Source organism: Mytilus edulis, chromosome 5 (assembly GCF_963676685.1).
Source record: "Mytilus edulis chromosome 5, xbMytEdul2.2, whole genome shotgun sequence".
Classification (NCBI taxonomy): domain Eukaryota; kingdom Metazoa; phylum Mollusca; class Bivalvia; order Mytilida; family Mytilidae; genus Mytilus; species Mytilus edulis.
The window spans coordinates 3,278,681-3,302,707 of record NC_092348.1 but is presented as its reverse complement, the minus strand read 5'-3'; the positions used below and the strand labels follow the sequence as shown (position 1 = coordinate 3,302,707).

The 24,027-nt window shown below is 33.2% G+C and overlaps 1 protein-coding gene across 1 annotated transcript; it reads right to left on the bottom strand.

The window, feature by feature from the left end:
- Window positions 1–665: 665 nt before the first annotated feature.
- LOC139522772 (uncharacterized transporter slc-17.2-like) lies at window positions 666–22,884 on the bottom strand. The gene is made up of 11 exons (XM_071316284.1): window positions 22,696–22,884; window positions 18,345–18,565; window positions 15,530–15,763; window positions 11,783–11,870; window positions 9,525–9,620; window positions 7,733–7,863; window positions 6,771–6,920; window positions 5,942–6,074; window positions 3,553–3,703; window positions 3,014–3,104; window positions 666–1,071 (listed from the first exon to the last, which is right to left on the bottom strand). The coding sequence occupies exons 1-11, from the start codon at window positions 22,754–22,756 to the stop codon at window positions 886–888; spliced, it is 1,542 nt and encodes a 513-aa protein (XP_071172385.1). The 5' UTR covers window positions 22,757–22,884; the 3' UTR covers window positions 666–885.
- Window positions 22,885–24,027: the final 1,143 nt, after the last annotated feature.

Genomic DNA, 24,027 nt, shown 5'->3' with positions numbered 1-24,027 from the left:
TGCAATTCCCTCAATTTTTCTTTTTTTACCTTGAGTTCTATGCTCTGAATGGATTTATGAGATTTCAGAGATTTCAATACCAATCGGTAATTTAATGACAGTTTCCTCTATTTTTTCCACAAATGCTGTATCACCTTAATTTGTTTATCTTTACCCTCTACTTCCGATCAATAACGAAAGACTAAGCAGACGAAACCCACTGGACCGGGGATGATCCCTGCTCCAGAGGAGTAGGCAGATCCCGCTTTACATGTGGCATTTGTCGTGTTGATGGTGGTAACCACAAATTTGTTGATATGTCTCATTTGGTAATGTATCAGTGAGGAAAAAGGGCACACACGATATTTACCTCAAGAAACCCTTTGTAACCTTCCTTGTAAGCAGAAACTCTCTATCACGTAGATCATGATATGAAACGAAAGTTCTGTAACATCGTATCAACTGTGAGACATATACTCCATATGCGGGCGTAATTGAAATGTTGCTAAACATAAATGGAAAGTTAACAATTGGGAAATCTTACAGTTTCTCTTTTGCCGTAAAGTTAAGTCGCCAAGATACGAGACAGACTCAACTGTATCTGTATTAACCTTAATTCTAAATTCGATTGGATAGATGCGTTTAACATCTTAATCACAAGACTTTGATTTTTGTTTCATGTGAGGTTTAGAAATAATGCATATATATATGTTAGCTTCTTTTCATTCTTCCTTAGAAGCTCCCTTATTAAGTCTGCTTTATGAATAATAAAATGATTATTGAGTTGGTAACAGTTTACTATAATGTCACGTTTTGTAAGTCTGTGCACCTTCTTACTGTATGAATCATCTTGAAAACATTGTAAAATGTAAATTTGAAGGTGAGCAGACTTATATAATATTATTGTTATTGAATCTTATGTATTGATTCCGACGTCAAGGGTTCTTTTAAATCAACACTATCTAGTTCCGTGTCTTTATCTTTTGCCCATGACTGCACTTCCCCTCTTGCAAAACCTCCGAATACAATTATACCAATAAGGTAGAAGACTGCACACATATAAAACACATTTCTCCATTCTTCTTGAGTGTCCTGCAATTAAATTTTTTTTTTACAACAGATCTAGATAAGAAGGACAGAACCAGATTGTTGAAATACAACTCCATTGTAAAGAGAGACAAAAATGGTAATTTACAACACCAACTTAAGTTAATGTCGTTGAAAAAGTATGCAGGATAAAGAATTATTCTAAAAAATAGACAAAACCTGTGACACATAGTTATGTTGCCTCATCCTTATTCAGTACGTGGCTGAATGAATATGATTTTACTATTTCACTTATAAAAGAAAGGAAACTATTTTTTTTCTATTTCAAACACAAAGAAAAATAACATCATCGGCGTGCTGGTCAATGATTAAGTTGAAGTCATCGAAGGTACAACCAGCTCAGAAGCCAGCACTTCTGTATTGGCATAACATACGGATATTGTTTGATTTAAATGTGCTGTAGTTCAATTTTGGAAATTATTTTAGAATTAAGGAATATATCTCCCTCTCTCTGGTTACATGTCCGAATTTGTCTATACTGTAAATCCTATTTGGTTTGATTAGATCTTCAATGTTTGTTTAAGGTTTTGAAATTTCAAGTATTTTGGCCTCGAGCACCGCTGAAGACATTAAAATTCAAAATGTGCATATGTTGCAGTACAATTAGTACTGTTTAAATTGTTTACGTTTGATCAAATGCCGCTGTGTTATAATTGTCTTTCAAAGTTGATACCATGCAGTAAAGCTTATATTCAACTTTAGGACTGCATGAATAACTTGTCAGCTTATTTGGAACTTAAACTTCACCCTCAGCAAATTACAACATATTTTAATGCAATATGACATTCAATGTCATTTTTGATTGGCTTTATTATGCCGCCGATTCCACGATTTATTATTTGAGTCATTGGCACCAACGTTGAGCACACAGTGAATGTTTCTGGGATATTTCAAATGTTAACCTTAAACATTTAATGAGAATTTCATTATAATATGAATTACAGTACTGTATTTGAAGATTTTTAAAATTTTGATCCCTCGAGTATCACTAAAGAGACATTAATTGTCAGAATGCGCATCTGGTGCAGTAAAATTGTTACCGTGAATGTTATGGCAAACGTCACTGGGTATTTGACCGTCGCCTATGTTCGTTTTACTGAATTCGCTTCGCGTCACCATTTAAACTGAAATTGATCGAGTGTAACACTGTGACTCGAAGATAATCGGAATAACGACTTCCTTAATGTTTCTACTGGTCTGCTGGATTCAGCTTAACTTGCAGTGGTATGTAGCATGCTGTTTTTCTTTAAATCTGTGCAATTCGATTGATTCTGTACTTCCTGTATTAATAGTAATTTGTTTTTCCGAAGCTTTAATTTCAGTTATGTTTGCTTGTATTTTTTGTATATTGTTTTTCGTGTATTTCGATACTATCCTCTGGGTTTCGGAATTGTTGGTCCTATTTGTTGTGGTACATATATTCGTCAAATCTTAGCATACGTATTATTCTTATGATATTGTTATACTATGATAAATGTTTAATTACCATGTAAAAAATACTAGCTTTTCTGTTTTTCATTAGATTACGTTGCGTGTGTGTTTCATTCATTCGTTTGTTTCGGTCAAACTAATAAGTAGCAGTTCAAACTTTCCAATTTTCATAAACGTCGACCTACTTTACAGCAATCAACTTGATATGTTATTTATCTTCTTCATGTTCTGAAAATGTATGAACTTATTCCCTCTGGACATTGATCAAACAACATTCAATTGATTCCTTTTTGTGTCTTTTATACAAACGACGGTGAACTCATAATACTATCAATATATCCTCCACAAAGGTCCGTATTGACCAGGTAAGCACACATGTTATGCCATGATATGCGATATAGATTAAAGAAGGTACATAAAGAAGACATTTCGTATACCCCTTGAAGTATTTGAAATAAAGATTGAGTGGACGAAAGCTTCATATTTTTGTACATACATTTGGGGTCAAAGCACCTGCTACTAATGGCGCAACCATTCCTGGAATTGTTGCCATGGTATTGCAAATGCCCAACATTATTCCACTGTATCTAAGTTGAAAATATATATATTATGGCCAGATTAAATATAATTTCGAATAGAAGATCAGTCGATTTTCAGTAGTTATATTTTAGATTATTTTTATTGAAGGCGTATATTAAACAGGTATATCTTCATGTTACAATGCGAGATAAACAAAATGTTTGTTTTTGTTAATAATTTTGCATTACAAACACAGGAATAATAATCAAAAATTAAACAACATCAAACATGTTAGGTAACAATTAATTAGTCAAAACAGTTATAAGGAAATTATTACAAAAGCAACAACCGTTCAACGAGTATTTCATTGTTAATGTAAAGTACAATATATAGTTTACAGCGGTTTACTAATGTTCAAATCTCGTACATCGATTAAAGACAAATCATGAGTTTGAATGTCCCTTTGGTATCGTTCGCCTCTATTTTTTTATTTAAAAAAGAACACAGCAGTCTTACTTTGGCGCAACGTCTATATGACTAACAGAATATCCCGCTCTGGTAAACCCAGTCATTGTTACTGCCAGACAAAGAAACAGAACTGCTAAGTACTTTTTCTCGCAAGGCACGAAACCAGTGGCAACCAGAAATGTTCCAGCTCCGGCAAAGGCTATAATGTTTGAAAGCACTTTTAAGAGCAATAGCATAATAGTTATTTATTTATGCATTACAACATATTAGAAACAACAAAGATAACATTAGTAAGTCATCATCACAAATACATTCATGAGACAAAAGCTCGAGTCCAAATCGATGCCAAATTATAAAGATGAGCAACTGTAATAGCAGATACACATTCCCTTTTCTTCTCAATCACAAAGAAAAACTGATAATTTGAATATATGGTACTGTGGATTCATGAATTTTTGTAACAGAGTTTCATGCATTTAGAGAGTAGTGAATTTCAATTTGAAAACCACTAAATTTTAAGCGATTTGGATAGTATAAAATGATGAAAAAATGTGAGTTTAGTACAATTGAAATAAATATTTTTCCCGATCTACAAAAATTTATACGGACGAAAATTAATGGATCAGCAGTGGTTCAATTAACAAATTGATTATAATGTTTGGTACAAGAAAAGAAATAAACATCTGATTTGGCATGGAAACTTGTAGTTTTTACTTTACGGCTGAAATCACCTTTGGATGGAGTAAATGACACCAATTTGTTTCTTTTTAATATTTCAACTGCTATAAATTAATCCGGAATACAAGCAATATTTTGCTATAAAATGAAATCACCATGTATCAGCTTATATTCAACGTCGAACTTAAATTCATACGAAAGAAAATATTGAATCAACTTGTTAATTGTGGAATGCATTTGACATATGTTTTTTTTTATATCTTGCCGTCTGTCAAAGTATATTAAACTTCTTTCATATTGCACCAGGAGTCGATTTTGACCCCAAAATACTGAATAACCAATGCACAAAAGGTTTTATATAGAAAAGTCTGACACGACATACACATCAAATATTTATGGGCTTAAAGTTTTGAAAAAAAAAACCATTCTATTTAAGTTTTATTGTTATTGTTTTACCTAAATAATTTGCGTCCCCTTCTGATACTTTCCCGAATCATGATTTGCAGGGATGTTGAGAATGAAAAAAATTGTGTTATGTCTTAATTTTTGTAAATTTTTTATCAATTTTTTAGCCGATTTTTTTCGGACTGATTAATTCTAAACCATTTTGGAATATAACCAAATTAATTAAACCATAAATATAAGGCATTTTTGTAAAATGTGCTCCCTCAATGCATTCAAAAAGTAAAACCAAATGGAATTAGCAATCACAGAGACAAATGTATGCAGTATTTGATAAATTTCTGCCACCGAAAATTTGTCACCGGCAACAGACAATATATGGGCGATCGCCATTTACATGAGGAATTCGATTCAATCTCAAAAGATATCTTCACGAAAAAGGGCACTGTATCATTCAACATGCATTGTTAATGTCTTTCAGAACTGACAAAAAGCTACCTGCTTCTGATGCTTCACATGAGTATGAGAATCATACTTTGCGATCAGAAGATATATACGATGATCTGTTTGCGAAATAGAAATAAATTTCGATGTCGTATTGGTCCTTTTTTACTTAATTAAAAATATCAATTATACAAACTAGAAAATCATTATTGTGATTCCATTGTGGTTTAGACTCAAACAGGGCAATGAAAATCAACTATGATTTAATTAAATTTTATCGAATATTGCACCACAAGCAATGCAAGCCATATTATTAACACCAATACATTTTTGTTTTATGATGGAAGCGGTGTTTAATGCACCAATTTTTGGTACTCAGACGTAAAAGTTAAAAGATAAATTGAAACAACATTTCCAGAGCATGATTATGGAGGATTTTCTAGAATTAAATGTAAAAAAAAAACAATGTGAAGTTTCCGTTCTGACCTTTGACCAAAATTTAAAAAACAATGCACCATTTAGCATTTTACGCCAGGTTTTAATCGAAGCGAATTCTATTTATCTTTAAAACAAACTAAATTAGTCGTGAGGTCGGTCGGTCCATTAATATATTAAATTTACCCTTCTTGTTACCGTACTATTTTAGCTCCACCCGTATTCAACTACTTATTCATACTTGACGTACACTTTTTTTTAAAAGTTTGAGCGTTCCTGATAATGGCCAATCAAGAGAGGCATCGAGGACGCACCAAATCTATAAAGTGTTTTCTTCTTTTTCATATAGCTAAAATTACTTTTCTTTCGGGAGAATGTTAAGATAAGTAAAATTAAATTGTTACGTCAATTAGTTCGGTAATTTGGACAAAACATTACTTAAATCGGATCAAATTAAATTTAAAATAACTAAACTCACAAATAGTCTGAGCTAATCTCCTGGTTTGTCTTGTTGTCAATATTTTGTTCTTTCTGAGAAAGTCGGCCAAATGTCCAGCTCCTATTGACATGATAGAATGACAAATGTATGGCAGAGATGAAAGACCACCATTCTATACATTAAAATAGAACAATAGATTATAACTATGCGACACCACAGGTGATAAGAACTTACATCTACTTCATATATATCTTATTTATATTACTCAAACAAATAAAAATTATCTTTATTATTAAAATTGGATAACGAGAGTTGATATCAAACTATCCCCAATGATCACAAGTTGTAACACTTATTTTCGCTTATGATATAAATGTTCTTTGTGAAATTAAAAATTCAACTAAACATTGTTCTTATCTATTTCACCTAATCAGGTTATTGGCATAAGTCCGCTTCCGGAGTCAACCATCAACATCATACGGTTAAAAGATATTTGTACGGAAAAAAGGAAATCAAATTAAACAAGAAGATTAGTTACAGGTGAAACATATGATTGTTTTGTATATTATGGAGAAATCTCCAAAAATTGATGCAACGGGAAAAAATTAGTCCGTTCCGTTGTGACCTTTAAACCTCATCATTGACATAACGAATAGCTAATTGAAATGTGGCAATTTCGTAACATATTCATGATAGGCTATACAAATTGACGCATTTTTCGTATCACTTATTCATATCACACTTATTTTAAGTATGATGCGCGAAATGTTTCAAGCTGCAAATAGGTTATAGTGTCACACAGATAAAAGAATGCATTTTGATATCCATTTCAAAATGACACTTCAATCTAAATATAATAGAAACTTACACTTTTTATATCAAATTTAAGAACTGTCTTCATAAAAGCAGGTAGATTTGTAAGAAGTGTATACCAGCCCCAATTGGCGCACATATGGGTACATATTCCTACCCACAGAACAACTGAAGATCCCATTTTTTTCCATGGTATGTCTGACACCTGTTGTTATTAAAAAAATCAACAACTGGCAAACAAATATAAAATCTTAATTTTTTTTTAAATATATAAGCAAACATACAAATATATACTTCGTCTTCAAATTAACCCAACTATATCAGATTTGCACATTTTCGATAGCAAATATTTGTTTCGGGGTTTAAAATCAGATGATGAAACTTACCATGCAGTCATATTATTTAATTGAATACGTTTAAATATTGATCACTGTACGACAGTTGTAATTCGTTTGATAACATAGGGATATCGAAGGCTTAAACCACACATAATGTATATATTTCGTATGAAATTTTGTCGAACAATGCTAGATTTGAATCCATATGCATTCATCAGTGATAGCGTGAAATGATTAAGATTCAACTGAGGGGAGAACAAGTATTTGTAACTACAAACGTGAAGATCTACCTTAGTGTCATACGAAATTTATACAATTTGTAAAAAAAACTTTCAAATATTCGGTTTTGAGCGTTCCTGGTGAAGGTGAATCCAGAAAAGAGCTTCAGACGCATGCAATTCGTAAAGAGTTGTTTTCATTGTTTTATTCAACTTGTGAAGTATTCCTTTTAACTCTAGTTTTACCCCGAGCCACTTTGTAGGGAATGTTTGTGAATTGTAATTTTTGCTGTATTTTGAGTATGGCTTTTTAAGGTATAGCACGTACCATCTTATAATATTATCATATTATTTGATAGTATATACATTGTTTTTGGGGAAATCATTTCTGTAAATAACTGAAAGTGATTCAGTTTCATTTACAAATTGTAAAGAAATAAACTGTTTTGTTTTGCATGTACCTTTCTAGATGTGTCAAACTCAATAGCATTCGTTAAATATCGTAACTCTGCTTTAGATATTCTAGGATGCTCCGATGGAGAATCTCTAGCCTGGTAAAACCAGACAACAGTCCAAATACAACTCAATCCACCTGAAGAAAAAATATATACAAAACAATCTTCATACACAGTATCATACCTTTAAAGAATCTTTAGTGGTTTTTTTTATTTTTTCCCCCGAATCGAATATTTTACCCGAAACTTTTTATTTAAATTGCAGAAATAAAATGTGTTGGTTTATATTTTTCACGGGATATTGTTTTACATTGACGATAATAACACACATCAGTTTAAATAAAATAGTATAATTGTTATTTCCAATTACCGTAATTAAAAAAAAAAGATACAAAGGGGACATCCAAAACTCACAGAGAAACTGATACGACATAGCAAAAAACGAAACCAGACCAAGAACTCCACAAAACACTACATATAAAATAGACTGAGTTGATCTCATATGCTCCGGATGGTAAACAGATTTTGCTTTACATGCGGCACACGTAATGTTGCTCATAGTGTGGATACTATAGAGACAAGTATGTCTATTCAATTTGATATTTTATTGTAGAGTTTGTCAAACACACACACACACACAAAATATCATAAGACAAGCATCCGGAGCACCTAATATCAGTCTCGATTTTGGTTTGGTTCGTGTTGCTCAAATTTTAGTTTTCTATGTTGCATTTTGTAGACTGTTGTTGTCTTTTGGTCGTGTTTCGTTGTCATGGCATTGTCAGTTCATTTACTACTGATGAGTTTGACTACGTTTTTGTACCTTTTACATCTCTTTTTTAACTATTAAGTATTTTTTTACAATTTGACTATGACTTTTAAGGTTCAAAATTGAAATTAAACTTCTACGATATAAACAATAGGTTTGTGTATAGAGTGTATGATTTTCTCAACACATAGATGTTTCCCCTACCATACATCACATGTGTCTACTATTATTGCTGGCTTTATGATGAGTTTTATAAGTTCATTGAGACGGTTGCTACGGCGTATAATTTCGTAATCAAATAGAAATAATCACGCACAGCAGGACATTTTTATTCTGTCTACCCACAGTTCAGCAATATTTTTTCTTCTATTTTAACTCCATATTTATCTTTGTTTTGGTCTAAACTATTGCGATTTGAACTAAAGAGGCGGGAAGAACCGAGGGAACATTATAAACTCATAGGAACTGACATTTCCTATCGACCCATCCGGTCTCGCTCCTTATGTATTATTTAAAAATTTTTTGCTATCATGATTTGTTTTCTTATTAATTGATTAACAAGATTTGAACAATGGTAATTTTATTTTTTTTTTTTTTTTTTTTTTTTTTTATTTGGGCGGGTTGTTGTCTCTTTGACACATTCCCCATTTCCATTCTCAATTTTAATCTTCTGTCGTCTTAATGTTATGTCAAAAACCCGAATTGACCAGGAAAAGACATACAACTTCACAAGACAATACATTGCGAACTAAAGACTAAATACCACGAACCCCTCCAAATTCAGGGGATGAACTCAGGTGCTCATGGCTATGGTGATCAACTAGTGGCACCTGTCGAATTGATCATGGGAAGTACAAATTCGATGATGAGTCTCATTTGGTCCGAAAGGAGGACGGAACTGTTGTAACGACTATTAGAACATGTCCGTGGTCATATGTGACACAGATATTGCACAACGGTCAAACAACTTGTGATTACGTAGTTTAGTGAGATAACCTCAATATCTATCGTAATCATTTTAACACATACCAGTGATATAAAATATTGAACCCCATCCATTGTCAAAGCCATATTCACAAAGTAGTCCCGAGGCAGCAAATGTGCCAATTATTCCAACCGATGCACCTAAAACAAAAGTAGTTTATGTGTATCCCTAATATGTTTTTGATAACATTTAACATAAAAGTAGTAATGAATACTGTATAGATGCTTATTTGAAAATAATAAAGCAATGGAAAAGGATTGATAATGGTTTCATTTGAACTTAGTTTTCACCGAAGTAACAGCATTTAATGTAAAGCCTCGGTCACACCTTAACGGACAGCTCGAACGGATGCCTAACGGATAACTTTTTTTCAATCCGTTCATGTCCGTTAGACGTCCGTTCTTATCCGTTAGACGTCCGTCCATATCCGTTGCATGTCCGTTAAGCGTACGTTTTATCTGTTGACGTCCGTTCTGTCCGGTGGAAAATTTTGAGCATGTTCAAAACTTTGAACGGACGTCCAACGGATGAAATGTCCGTTGAACGTCCGGTAGGCGTCCGTTTTGTACGGTACTCGTCCGTTTCGTTTTCGTTTTGTATCTGTTACGTGTCCGTTATGCAACCGTTGGCGGTCTGACAGATAAATTCATCAACGGACTTCTAACGGACGTCTAACGGATAAAACGGATGTTGAACGAATGTGAAACGGTATTCTACCGGACATATAACGGATAGAACGGATCTGGAACGGATAAATGCCATTTGAAAATTTCGCGTTGGAAATGCCAATTAGATTTCTTAAGGTTCATCTATTCTTAATACTCATAATCGATCTTAGAGTAAGAGCACGTCTTCACAATCAAGCAATCAAATCAAATCAATTTTCAGACAAGACACTGCCTTTTGACGGCATTTTGAAGTACAAACCAAACCAGTTACACAGAAACATTTAGAATATTTATGCGATTTACATGTATTATTATTGTCGCCTTTAATTTTTCCGTATATCTTGTTCATCCGTTTTATCCGGTACGCTTCCGTTAGGTGTCCGTTTTATGCGGTACTCGTCCGTTGGATGTACGTTCGACATCCGTTCTGTCCGGTACGTTCCCGTTTCTCGTACCTTGCATATCCGTTGCATGTCCGTTATGCATTCGTTAAGCTTCCGTTTTATTTGGTCAGTACATCAACGGACTCCCAACGGATAACAATTTTGTCTACGGACAACTTTTATTTTCATCCGTTAGACGTCCGTTCGTCTTATCCGGTAAGGTGTGACCGAGGCTTAAGACTTTGATTTATACATGTTATATGTGTTTGTAGATACAAAACTTAAAGCAATACTTTAGGATCCATAATGCCATAAAATGCCGTAGTGACGTCAGAAGAACCAACTCCTACCAGTTCAGAGGTTAATGCAAATAATAAGCGCTTGAGAATAGTATTTTTTGGTATACTTTCAAGCATTCGAGATGTGTCGTCTTTTGCCATGGCATCGTCAGTTTGTTTTCGACTTATGGGTTTGAATATTTCTTTTTTAACTTTCCCCTCTCTTTTACATTGAGTTTTACTACAAACACAAATACGTCCATGTGTCAAAACAATGTGCATACACGTCTCTGTTGAATAGTTCTATTGACACTCATACCACATCTCTTTTTTTTTGTTGAATTAAGGATGACAGCTGGAAACATTTTAATCTTTAATAGGATAGTCTTTTAAGCATTTGAATAGTTTACTAGTAGACGTCCATTAAATTATAATGCAGATTTTAAAATACATATTTTTTTCATCAAAAAACGTTTATCTTGTTTGAACATATTGAAATTGCTGTTCTGATATAGGCATTGTCTAATAACAAAAGGTCACTACAATTGGATTGTATGATATTGAATTTCATCTCATTAAAATGAAAGTACAATGAGAAAAGCTTGACTTGCCAATAACTTTATTATCAGTTATCAGTTAAAGAACATGCACTCTATTATGTAACTATAAGGCAGATTAATCAATTTAATGATTTGTTTTGTTTGTTTGTCTGTTCGCTTTTTGCTGGAGAACGGTCTTACTAGTATTACTTTATCATTTGTGACTTTTTCAGGAAAAACAGGTGAGACATGTGTTTGTGTCAATAGTATTACGGCTTATCATTTGAAAATCTATTGTATAGTATGCTAACGTACGTAAAAAGTCACCGCCAGATTGTCGCCATTAAATATTAAAATGTAATGCCTAAAAATTACGATGTACTTTAAATTTGATACAAGTAGAATCAATGTAACATAGTTAATATAAAACTTACCTACGTAAGACGTTGCTATAAGTTTGCTACGTTCTAGAGGAGGAGCCCATCTTCCCCACATCGAGTGGCCAACAGGAAACACGACACCCTAAATCAAATTAAAACAAGAGAGTTAATCGGTGCACGCACCAAATTTTTTGGGCCGGAAATATGGAGGTTTTTGGTGCAAAAAAAGTGCAAAATATTATATATATAAACCATCCGTATGTTGAGTTGACTTTAATCCTCAATTGCCAGACGTGGTCCAATCCAATTAGTTATGATAATGCTATAAAATATAACTGATGAAATCGAATATCTTTTAAGTGCAGTTGATGAAATGGAATATCATCTAATTTATTTTCAAGACTTTATTTTGAAACTCGTGACTATCAACGTAGCATCTAGTGACAAAATATTTGTATTCCTCATCTCAGATATGGATTTAAACGCAGCCTCCACCCCATTTACTAATCAATGAATTTTATGTCAAGATGACAAATATTTTAGGAACCCTCGATTCTATAAAAAAAAAGATGTGGTATGATTGCAAATGAGAGAACTGTCCACAAGAGACCAAAATGACACAGACTATTACAGACGCATCTACTGACAAAATATCAATTCCCCACGAGTTGTATCTCAGATATGGACCCTTACGAAAACTTTAATCAGTCACTCATATGTGAAATGTAGGTCCAGATAACCCTAATTTTTATCAGGACCCCTTGGTTATTCAAGACGCATCTATGAACAAAATCTCATGAACTATGACTTATACTTCCACAGATAGATGGAGATCCGTGGTGTAGTGGTTAGTGTATCGGACTACTAACACAAAGGTTCCTGGTTCGATCCCCGTTCAGGGGAGAACATTTCAGGGATTGAATTTACGGCTCTCCCTTGACACCATTTGCGAGTTTTGTCTTGAGAAACGATGATAGTCCTTTGGAAGGGAACGATAAATGGATGACCAGTGTTAAGAGAGAGCCATATCTCTTGCACGTAAAAGATACCCTTGTAGATTTCGAAAAAGAGAAGGATAATGCCGCTACAAGGCAGCACTCGCACCTGCAAAGTGGAAAGTGATTAATATAAATTGCAATAACTTGTTTCACAATCCACTATAAATAAATATGTTTCAATTAGATAGATGAAATTTAACTTTGTGATGGACAAATGAAACACTATATCCCTTCCCCAACTTCGTTTGACAAAAGATATAAAAATCTTAAAGCAAGCAAATATCAAATTATTCCTCTCAGTAAAGGTTGAGAAATCCTAAACATAATATTTTCATATCTATTCGGTTTTGGTGGCACGAAAATAACCCTTTACCACCCTCTTCAGACAGTTCAGCAAATTATTCTCTTCGTAACAGCTGACAAATCCTTAATTGACATTTTTTTTCTCTTTTTCCTCAAATACGGGTCACGCATTCTGTGCGTAATAAAACAATGAGCATTCATTGTTATAAATATTTGGCATCTTCTTCTTATACAAAAAATAATAAACAAATGTATTTATTTCAATTACCTAAAATCTTTAATATTCATATACCGCAGAAAATATTAATGTCGATCCGCAGAAACTCTTGTAACAATCTCAAACCCATATCATATAATGGACTGGCTTAGTGCCGGCCCATAACAAAAATTAAAATAAAACACTTGATAAATTCTAGGCTTCCAGAACATTCAAATCTAAACATTAAAATGATTAAAGTCATATGAAACCTCAAATTAAAGAAAATTATGCATATGTTTTTTAAAACTAAATGGATAGTTTTCATTATAGTACAACTTATGTACATATACTTTTTTCTGAGGAAAATTCTTTAATTTGTCCACATTTAGAAGAAGTTTACTTATTTTTAATTGCTTGCTGCCAGGAAGCAATTCGCCGACATATTTTCCGTATGCATAGTGACCTAAGCGTGACCCTCCTCGTAAAAATCCGGTGATAGCAATACGCATGAATCTGTCATTAAAATAAACAATTACCTGATTGTATATTTTAAACACGTGCTAAATACCCATGCTTTTTGTTGATTATTTACTATAAGGTGACAATCGGTAAACTTCGGCTTCAAAACATGGCATTTAATGAGTAGCCATATTTGTAAAATCTCAACAGACAGAGAGAGAAAAAATTGACGATTATACGATATATTTGCGTACAAAATGATAAAATCGTGCACAGAGGACTAAGTTTATGATATACACATGCATTGGTTCAAGAATTGGATAAACCTTATTTTACACCAGTCACTCTTTTCTTATGACTTTAAACAATGAATACGTTTAATTTAAATAAAGATAATGGAAATAAAAGAGAATAAAAGAAAAGACCTTTCTTGTAATATAAAGGTTTATGTTCAAATATATATATCTAGGATTATTGCTTTATGTATTGCAAAAAACAAAAGCTAGGAAAACATGAAAGAAAACGTAGATGTACCAAAGGAAACAATAACAAATTGAAAGTATAAGATGAAAAACATAAGCAATCAAAATGTAAAACAAAAATACCAAGCTCCAAAATATACAAAAAGGATGTCCATTAAAATGACAACATCATACGATATCAATCAACGGAACAAGTGAAAAACAACTGCAATTTTCCTGATTTGGTACAGACATTTTCCGAAGAACATGATTGGTGGGATAAAAAAAACACTGTTGCCATACGGTGGGGATGGCTTAGGAAATCTGAGAAGAGGAAAATTGTAAAACTCTTTGCATTGAAGAGAGGGAAAAAACAGCAGGGGAAAACTTTGTCACTTTTTTTTAAAATATGGTTAGTATGGAGGACAAATAAAAATAATTAAAAAACATAGAGATAAGAATTATGGCGTAGTTAAAGTAATTATGTAGTTGAAACCAAATTAATTAAATGTCAAATAATGGCGACAATTGTTTACCGATGTTCAAATCTTGTAAATCGATAAGGTAAATACAAATCAAGGTGAGGAAAAAGAAGAAAAAAAGAGAGATAATCGCATGCACCCTAAAAGGAGTGAGACCGGGTTCATCGACAGGTTAAGTATCTCATGTTATGTATGCACCGTCCGCCATGCAAATTAAACTTAATTAAATATAATGATAATTATCATTTCGTGCTACTCAATTCTAAACATGTCAAGCGCGATAGGACCAAAAGTGACCGAAAAAACATTTCAAAATACATCTATGATCAACGTTCCCAAAAGTAGTTGGAATTTAAGTTTCTTAAGTTCTTCATTCATCACCAGATACTTCAAGAGAACAGACTGCTTAGAAGCATTTAATTAACGAAGCACTGACTGCCGAGTTGCTTATACCAGACGGGACTAAAAGAGAGGCGAAATATAGCAAACTGTATATCGACAATCATAATTCGAAAACAAATTGACAATGTCATAGCAAAAAACGAAAACAATAAAAACAAAAAACAAAATAAAAAACAACAGAATACAAAACACAACAGGAAACTAAAAACTTTGCAACAAGAGCCCCAACAAAAACCGGAGATGAACAGATGTACTCCTTTTTAGAACCTTTTCGAGTAACAATCTACTTGAGGCTATAGAGACTGTTCTAAATAAAGGATGAGAAAGTGAAATAAAAACAAAGAGAGAACAAATCAACCAATTTCCTCCCAAATATGATAAAAGGCAGTTTAAAATGGAATAGCAAAACTACTTTTATTTTCTAAGATTCAATAGATTCATCATCAATTTGAAAAATCAATGAATATATCTTATAAATGTTTGAATGAAACACATACCGTAGCTACTCCCACAACAACACGAAGTACGTATACAAGTATGACAGAGGTTCTTGCAAACACTGGCATCAAAAGTGTTGCCACTCCAGATATTGCCATAGCGGTGCCATAAATACGTTTCCCACCAAATCTATCAGCTAACCATCCTCCTGGTATTTGTGTCAAGACGTATCCGTAAAAGAATGAAGATAGTATTGCTGATCTTGTGTTCTTATCCCAATCAAATTCTCCTCGCTTTAATAAATTATTTGTGAATGTTAATTTAGTTGTATCTTAAAGAATAGATGTTGTTTCAACAAGTTTCCATTGCAGTCACCAACAACAGTTGTTTAAGGTATAAAGTAAAATAACAAAAATACAGAGGAAAATTCAAAACTATAAGTACGTAGAAAGTCCGTTGCCAAATGGAAATTTCAAAAGCCAAAACACATCAAACGAATGTACAAAATGTATAACAACTGTTATATTCCTAACTTGCATGGTACAGGCATTTTCTTATTTAGGAAATGGTGGATTAAACCTGGTTTTATAGCTAGCTAAAACTCGATATATTCTTTTCTGTAATAAAGAAAGATATATTATCGAGTTATCTTAAGATGCAAAGATAGTTGTCTGATATAGTATGGATATGTGTGGTCGGTAAATAGCAAGAGACGATTCTTTTGGAGAACATGCAATTCTCTTTTCGTTTATTGTTTTGTATATTGTGTTCTTGTGTTGTGCTGTTGCACCACTGTCCCAGGTTTGGTTGGGGGAAGGTTTGGCACCATTTAACTAATTTATTCTGTATGATTGAATGTTTGTGAAATTTGTTCTGGATAATGCCAATGATCATGATTCCCTTGACGTCGCTGAATGAAATCCTAATGCCCGCGTCACACTGTCCCGATTTTTACGCCGATGGCAACACGATTATGGAAATTTTCAAAATCGGGACTGATCATATCCAGATCGGGCTATTCGTTAACCATCTAGCCTTCGGGGACAACTTCGGGAAGGGTTCTAAATTTTTTAACATGTTAAAAAATCCCCGAAGGTGCGTCCGATGTTGAGGGTTCGTATTGAGTTCGTATCACCATCTTCACCATCGTAATGTCACCGGGAATGCATCTTTGAACATCGTATTGCATTCGTGTTTCCATCGTTTCCATCGGGCAGTTTTGACATTATGATGTCTACACGAATGAATCACGAAGCTACCCAAAGGTCTTACGATGGCAACACGAGTGACCTCGTAATCCCGTTGTGTTGCCATCGAATAAAAGTATGAAGGCGACAAGATGGAACTACGACGGCAATAAATCCAGCTAAATGTAAGTTAATTTTCGCGCTAAAAAAGATTTAAAGTGCCATGCACGATATGCACTGGTCAGTCTAATACAACAGTTAAGAAAGACGTTCACAAAACATGGAGCTCATATCATATGATTCTATGAGAACAAGAAAGGCGACAGCGTTGTTTCTATTAATTCAAATGGAACAAGAAGAGCAGCTATTACAGGCTCAGGATTTACTTTTACAAGTAAAATATTATTTTTTGTCAATTTTTCACATCAAGTAACATAATAATGAAAATCATAAACGGATCAACGAACCCATTACCTTACCTTTAAGATAGATCAGTAAACATGGGTATAAATATGGGTGATTATTCAGACTAGTGCACACATTTTACAGTTCAAACAAGGCAATGCCGAGCGTGGCATCCCCTCGTATGAAACATATTGGGGACAAATATGGACACTATATTTGTATATGACACATGCAGAAAATGGTAAATTGAATATGCATATTTGATACATAAACTATTTTTTTAGCAATCAACCAAAACATTCAGTAACTGGAAATACCTTTAATATTGTCTTTAGAACCAGCAGGTAAAAAATGAGCAACCAATTTCCTGTGTATTATGCTATTTCAAGGAGAAAAAACAAGTCCATCTGCATGACCTTGACCTTTGGCCTTGAACGTAAAAAATGTCAGATCAGTACAAGGAGGAACAATATACCAAATGTGGTTAAAACCTTTTGAAGCATATTGGTTTTGGAGTGTCCACAAGGGTGATATATGCAGAGACTCGGCGTTAAGTTTTACCCTGCAAGCCCACGGTCTTCCGTCTTATGATTATCCAGAAATTAAATGTACAATATAATATATATTCAATATTGATCAAACAATTTAAAACGCGTGATGCCTTCGGCATATAATTTAAATGCATCGTAAGCTGTACACGACGTCTTTTAGACATCGTATGGCCATCGCGCCATCATCGTTATCCATCGTGTAGCCTTCGTAATCCATCGTGTAGCCTTCGCGATCCATCGTGTAGGCTTCGGCTGAGATATGAAGCTTAAATACCCGTCTTCGGTTAACCTTCGTATGTCCATCTTTTGCTATCGTATATAATTTCGGCACCATCGTATAAACTTCGTTATTCGTCGTACTTGCTTCGGTCACTTTTTGGTATTTTAACGAGATCGGGACCAACTTCGTACGAACTTACAATTTTCGCATTCGGGTGTCCATCGTATATAAAAATCGGGACAGTGTGACGCGGACATCATGGAGGTACACAATAATATTGTTGTAAAACATGATTTCAAGTATGCAGATTTATTCTTTATCTGTACTTATTTCAGTGCTATGCATTGTATCGTCTGGGTTTATCAATATCAAAAAGTGTTGGGTTTTTTTCATCTAACATGAATCCATTGTTTGGCTATGCTGTACGTTTTTCATGCACATTGATAATCCATGGCATTTAAACAACTAACTCAAATGAATTGTTGAATTGATACAAGAATGACTAAAATACCTCTTGAGATCTAGGGCTCGTGACATCTAGTACACCACATGTATCGTCAGTCGTGGTATTGCTCAGTGATGAATTCATTAAGGTTGAATTATCGAATGGGGTCTTCACCATACAAACAAGTGCAACACTGATATTTACTCTCAACGCATATACATTGAAGTATCCCGTTAAAAAGAGATATGCTAATATCCATCTTTGTGACAAGAAGGTTGGAACTTTTTCTGAATATCATGTATAAATAGAGATAAATAAACTGTGCTATTATGAACAGGAAAAGATACAAGGTAGATATAAGTAATCATAAATCTGTAATCGTGACATATTTATTCAACAGACAGTTCAATGAAACACACAAGTAATGCTCTGAATACTTTACTTATATGAAAGATAACAGTAGTGAACGTCATAAATCAGGGTTTAAATTGGTAAAGGTGATAAACAAAACCAAGTGAATCGCATGAAATCAAAACAAAAATGAAGCAGGATAGGGTGCCGACATTGTAAGCATATCAATTTTGATTGCATTATTCACACTAACAAAAAATATCACAGTCGGAATAAACACAATGGAAAAATTTATAAGTCGTATAAATGGTTTAGTTATTAAAGATCTAGGATATCGAAAACAACACTGTGTCTAAACCACACCGGCAAAATTTGCTCGGACTCGATGGTATCTAACATCCGGCACAATGACAGAACACCAATAGACAAAAGAAAGGTAGGTTTCTCCTTATTTTTTTATTTTTTTATGATATCGAAGAATATATATACATATACAACTATTTTCTATTGTGAGATGCAATATTTTCTACAACCGTTCTATATTAACGGAGAAATAAGTCAAAATGCATGTCAAAATGACGAATTGAGTAACCCTTGCCTCGAAATTGTTTAATTTCTCGTTAAATTGTTCACATTGTACGGAAAGAAAGGTACGGGAAGATAGATATTGACACGGAGATTACAAATGTAGTTATTATGAGCATCTCAATAATTGTATCTCTGTGTATGGAACGAAAGAAATGGGTCATGTCAAAATGGAACTGGCCGGTTTCGTCAATGTATACAACCCGGTTTCGTCATAGATTTCAAAATGCATAACCCGGTTTGGTCAAATAAAAAAAATCATAATCGCATTACATTATAATTGATTATTTAACTTCAGCGTTCAAAAGGAGTTGTGTGGGTCGTTGGAAAACAAGTTCGTTCACCGGACAACGACTTATTATTTATATGAGTCTCAGATTCAAATAAATAATAAGCAAACACTTGAATTCCTACTATTATAGAACACAAATATTTTAATTTACTTTGCATTCCGAAATTTTTTAACAGCATATTGAGATTAAAGCTCTCTAAATATGTGTTTTCTATATGAGTTATGGGATAATATGTTGAACATGTTTAAACTTGAAATTAAAGTTTACGGTCTTAAAAATCGAAACACACAATTGATATGTAATTTTCTCGCACAAAAGGATGGACACCTTTATAAGTAATCTAATCATTCTATGTATGTAATCTTTTCTACAATCGTTAAGGGATAATTTTAACTATGGTACAAGTTTTGGCACACATCGCGCATTTACTATACAGGCTCTGTCATCGGACGAGTTAAGGTTTTTTCATCATTTTTTATTATTTGTACTTTTGTTGTACTGTTTGTGTCAACGACAACACTTTGACTCAGTCCATTCCCGAATCACACGCTTGTAATTCCATGGTTGTCTTTGGTTGCTTTATACCATATGCGTTTTGAACATAAAATAGGCAGGTAGTTTTCTTGTTTGAATTGTTTTACATTTATAATTTAGAGCCCTGTTATAGCTTGCTATCATGCAGTTTGTGTGTTTTCTCATTGTTTAAGGCATACGCTGACCTAAACTTGATTAATTCAACATAATTTTTGTGTCTAAAAGAAAGTTGTCTCATTGTCAATGTTTATGGGATAAGTGGTTACCGTCACTTCTTCTTAATAAGACCTAGATATAAATGACGGTCATGTTTTGCAAACCAACTTTTATTCACATTGAAAATACAAAACTGTCAGATATTGTTTTCGAAAGTTATCTTGAAGTTTCAATTGAATTTGAACTGTACAAAAACTGAATTTGAACTGTAAAAATAATGTGAAAAACATGCCTATGAAAATAAATGTGCCTACCAGAAACGGGGAGAAAGTTACAAATCTCACTGCTATGTTATGGATGCTTAAGTGTGGAAACTCGCTTTAGTGCGCAAGTAACACAGTATATATAGTACCAGAAAATCTGACAGGACTGCATGCATGATTAATTTGTGCAGAACAGAATAGACTATAGTCGGTTTGGGACTGTTCGTCAATGATTGAATGCATAAATGTATTAATAATTGATAGTAAATATTGTAAACTAAGTGTATATAATATAGTATAGTAAATTAAAATTATGGCACAATCAAAACACATCCTTTTATTTTTCATCTTTACATACTACTATTATAAACAAAGAAAATATAATAATGTTACAAAATAACTAGATACCAGTGTTTGCTATTCAGTATTTATATTCCATTTAAAATTAGTTTGAAGTTAAGTGAAATAAGGGATACGCCTTTCATTAGGAAAATGTGTATTATCATAATTACCTATGTCCAAAAGTGCCCGTTTAAAATAGATTTTAACACGCCAAGTTTACTTTACAATAAATATATATTTAAATTCTCGAAAGACAATGTTCAGATCCGTGCCAAAGTTTCTTTTCATAAATTGTTTGTTCAAAAAAAAAAAAAAAGAATCGGGTGATATATATAGACGCAACCGGGTGATTGTGTAGTAACAACATTGACGAAACCGGTTTATTTCAATTTGACATGACCTTTTCTTTTGTTCCATACACAGAAATACAATTATTGAGATGCTCATAATAACTACATTTGCAATCTCCGTGTCAATATCTATCTTCCCGTACCTTTCTTTCCGTACAATGTGAACAATTTAACGAGAAATTAAACAATTTCGAGGCAAGGTTAACTCAATTCGTCATTTTGACATGCATTTTGACTTATTTCTCCGTTAATATAGAACGGTTGTAGAAAATATTGCATCTCACAATAGAAAATAGTTGTATATGTATATTTATTCTTCGATTTTTCTTTTGTCTATTGGTGTTCCGTCATTGTGCCGGATGTTAGATACCATCGAGTCCGAGCAAATTTTGCCGGTGTGGTTTAGACACAGTGAACAAATTACCAGTGAGTCAATACCCCTACATATCGTATCGATTAACCAATATGTAACCTTCAAGGTTTTTTGTAAGTAATGTAGATTTTGAACATTCTACGTCATATCAGTAATGGATCATTTATTGTGTCAGCAGAAGAAATGCAGTTTAGGAAATTAACAGATATCGATCAACACGATCCTGGTAAGCTTATCGATCCTTAAAATAACTTCTTTTAAAAGGTTACCAAATCAACACTATCCTTAAATAATTGAATGTTTTTATTGGTATCAATATTGATTTTGGTATCAGTAAATTAAAAGCAAACTAAATATTAATGTTATATACATATGCACTTTCATTGATCTGCAATCTGTCGACTCCTGTATCTTGGCATTGCACAAGGCCACTTTTTTCTCCGACTGTTTATGATGTCTTTTCACTAAATCCATTGGATTTTGGATGCGTACTGATTGATAATTTAGTCTTAGACGCATGATTTTTATGGTTGTTATTGGCTTTTAACTAACTGTCAGTAACTGCGAGTACTCTCAGATCTGTACTATTTGACTTTTTGTTGTTGGGATGTACAAGTACCCGGTCACGTCCACACATTTTTGTTATATATATTTATATGTGTTTCCATCTGATGAGTTAAGCCTTTTTCAACTGATTTTTATAGTTCGTTCTTATGTTGTACTGTTACACTTTAGGGGGAGGTTGGGAACCCGTTTACATGTTTAATCCCACCATATCTGTATATATGTGACTGTCCCAAGTCAGGAGCCTGTAATTCAGTGATTGTTGTTTATTGCTGTGTTACATATTTGATTTTGTTATTTTTTTGTACATTAATTAGGTCGTCAGTTTTCTCGTTTCAATTGTTTTACTTTTGTGATTTCGGGGCATTTTATAGCTGATTATGCGGTTTGGCCATTTATCATTATTAAAGGCCGTACGGTGACATATTGCTGTTAATTTCTGTGTCATTTTGTCTCTTATGGCGTGTTTTCTCATTGGCAATCATACAACATCATCATTTTTATATGTGTTGTTGAAATTTTGAATTTACAGAAGCATCTACACATGAAGAATACATATTTAAGGCTTTTGATTAACTATTATGGTGTTAATAGAGCCGTGCTTACCTTTAAAACTTTCCGAGTTTCCACACACATTGTGTGATGCATCGTCCTTGCTTGCTTCCATATTACCTACTTTTGTCACTACAAATTTCTTTAGATTGCATAAGTGGCTAGTTGACAGTCAAATCACGTATGATGGTCATATTGTCAATTCATATAGCTTTGTTGGTTAAAGATAAAAATATATAGGCCTTACGCAATTTTTTTCAGTTTAATCATATATTGTTCTTCAGGTAAAGTATTTAAAGAATTAGACTGAGTGGATGTACTTCAGAAACACTCCAATAGAAAGGTGAAGACAGCTATTACATCAAAGGAAAAAAAAATCATTCGTGTTCTCCAACATTTATACATTATTATTTTTTTTAATAAACGTTGGTGTTTGTAGTAATTTTTACCAAAAACATTCTTGACAAGTGTGTTAATTTCTGAATTTACCACACATTTTAGTTGTAACTATTATAAACTGCCATAAAAAGTAATTTTCGTGTTTTTTTGTATTTTTCTTTTATTAATTGATTTATTTATTAACTTTTTTCTTTTTTGTTCAATGATATATATGAAAAACATAAGTAGTGTCGGTTTTGTGACTTAAATCAGAGTACTGTGAACATGCATAGTCGTCACTTAAAATACGATACGCAACCGTCAAACGATGGAGCTGAGGTTATATTAATGCTGAGTATTGGAATGTTGACAAATAGAAAGATCGAAAGCTTATATAAAAACCTTTATGAAAAAATGACATTTATAAATATGCATTTGTGCATCAATACACATGAAGATGATATGGGAGACTTTCTTAATTTCGGATGGTGAATGATACAATATGTAAGAAAATACTGAAAATGAATAGGAAATGTGTCCATTAGCACAGAGATGATGCCCCGGCTAGCATATAACTTTATAAAAGGACATAACTCAAGAGCTGTTAAAGTGACGCTACGAAAATTTAAACTTTAACTGAGTTTTGTGATAATAAGCATTATATATACATTTAATATACATTTAGTTGAGACAAACTAAAGTAAGGGATCGGAAACAAAAAACTCAGCAATTTGTTTTCATCTGTAAAAGGAGCATCACGCTTGAACTGTAAAAACTACGCCACCAAAATTCATACTTGATCTGTTTTGTTTGTGGTAATAAGCATTGTGTATAAGTTTCATATAGTTGAAGCAAGATCTAGAACTGAAACGAAAAATCTAGCAATTTCTCCATTCATCAAGATGCATAATTCTTGAACGGTAAAAGTGACGCCATCAAAATTCAAACTCGATCTGTTTGATAATTATAAGAACATGCCTGTACCAAGTCAGAAAAATGACAGTTGTT

Excerpts from the sequence above, each read along its gene's own strand:
- LOC139522772 (XM_071316284.1), bottom strand. The coding sequence starts at position 22,756 with ATGGAAGCAAGCAAGGACGATGCATCACACAATGTGTGTGGAAACTCG. Across the intron at positions 18,566-22,695 it reads AAACTCGGAAAGTTTTAAAG|AAAAAGTTCCAACCTTCTTG; the intron begins GTAAGCACGGCT and ends CATGATATTCAG. Across the intron at positions 3,105-3,552 it reads CATATAGACGTTGCGCCAAA|ATACAGTGGAATAATGTTGG; the intron begins GTAAGACTGCTG and ends TTTTCAACTTAG.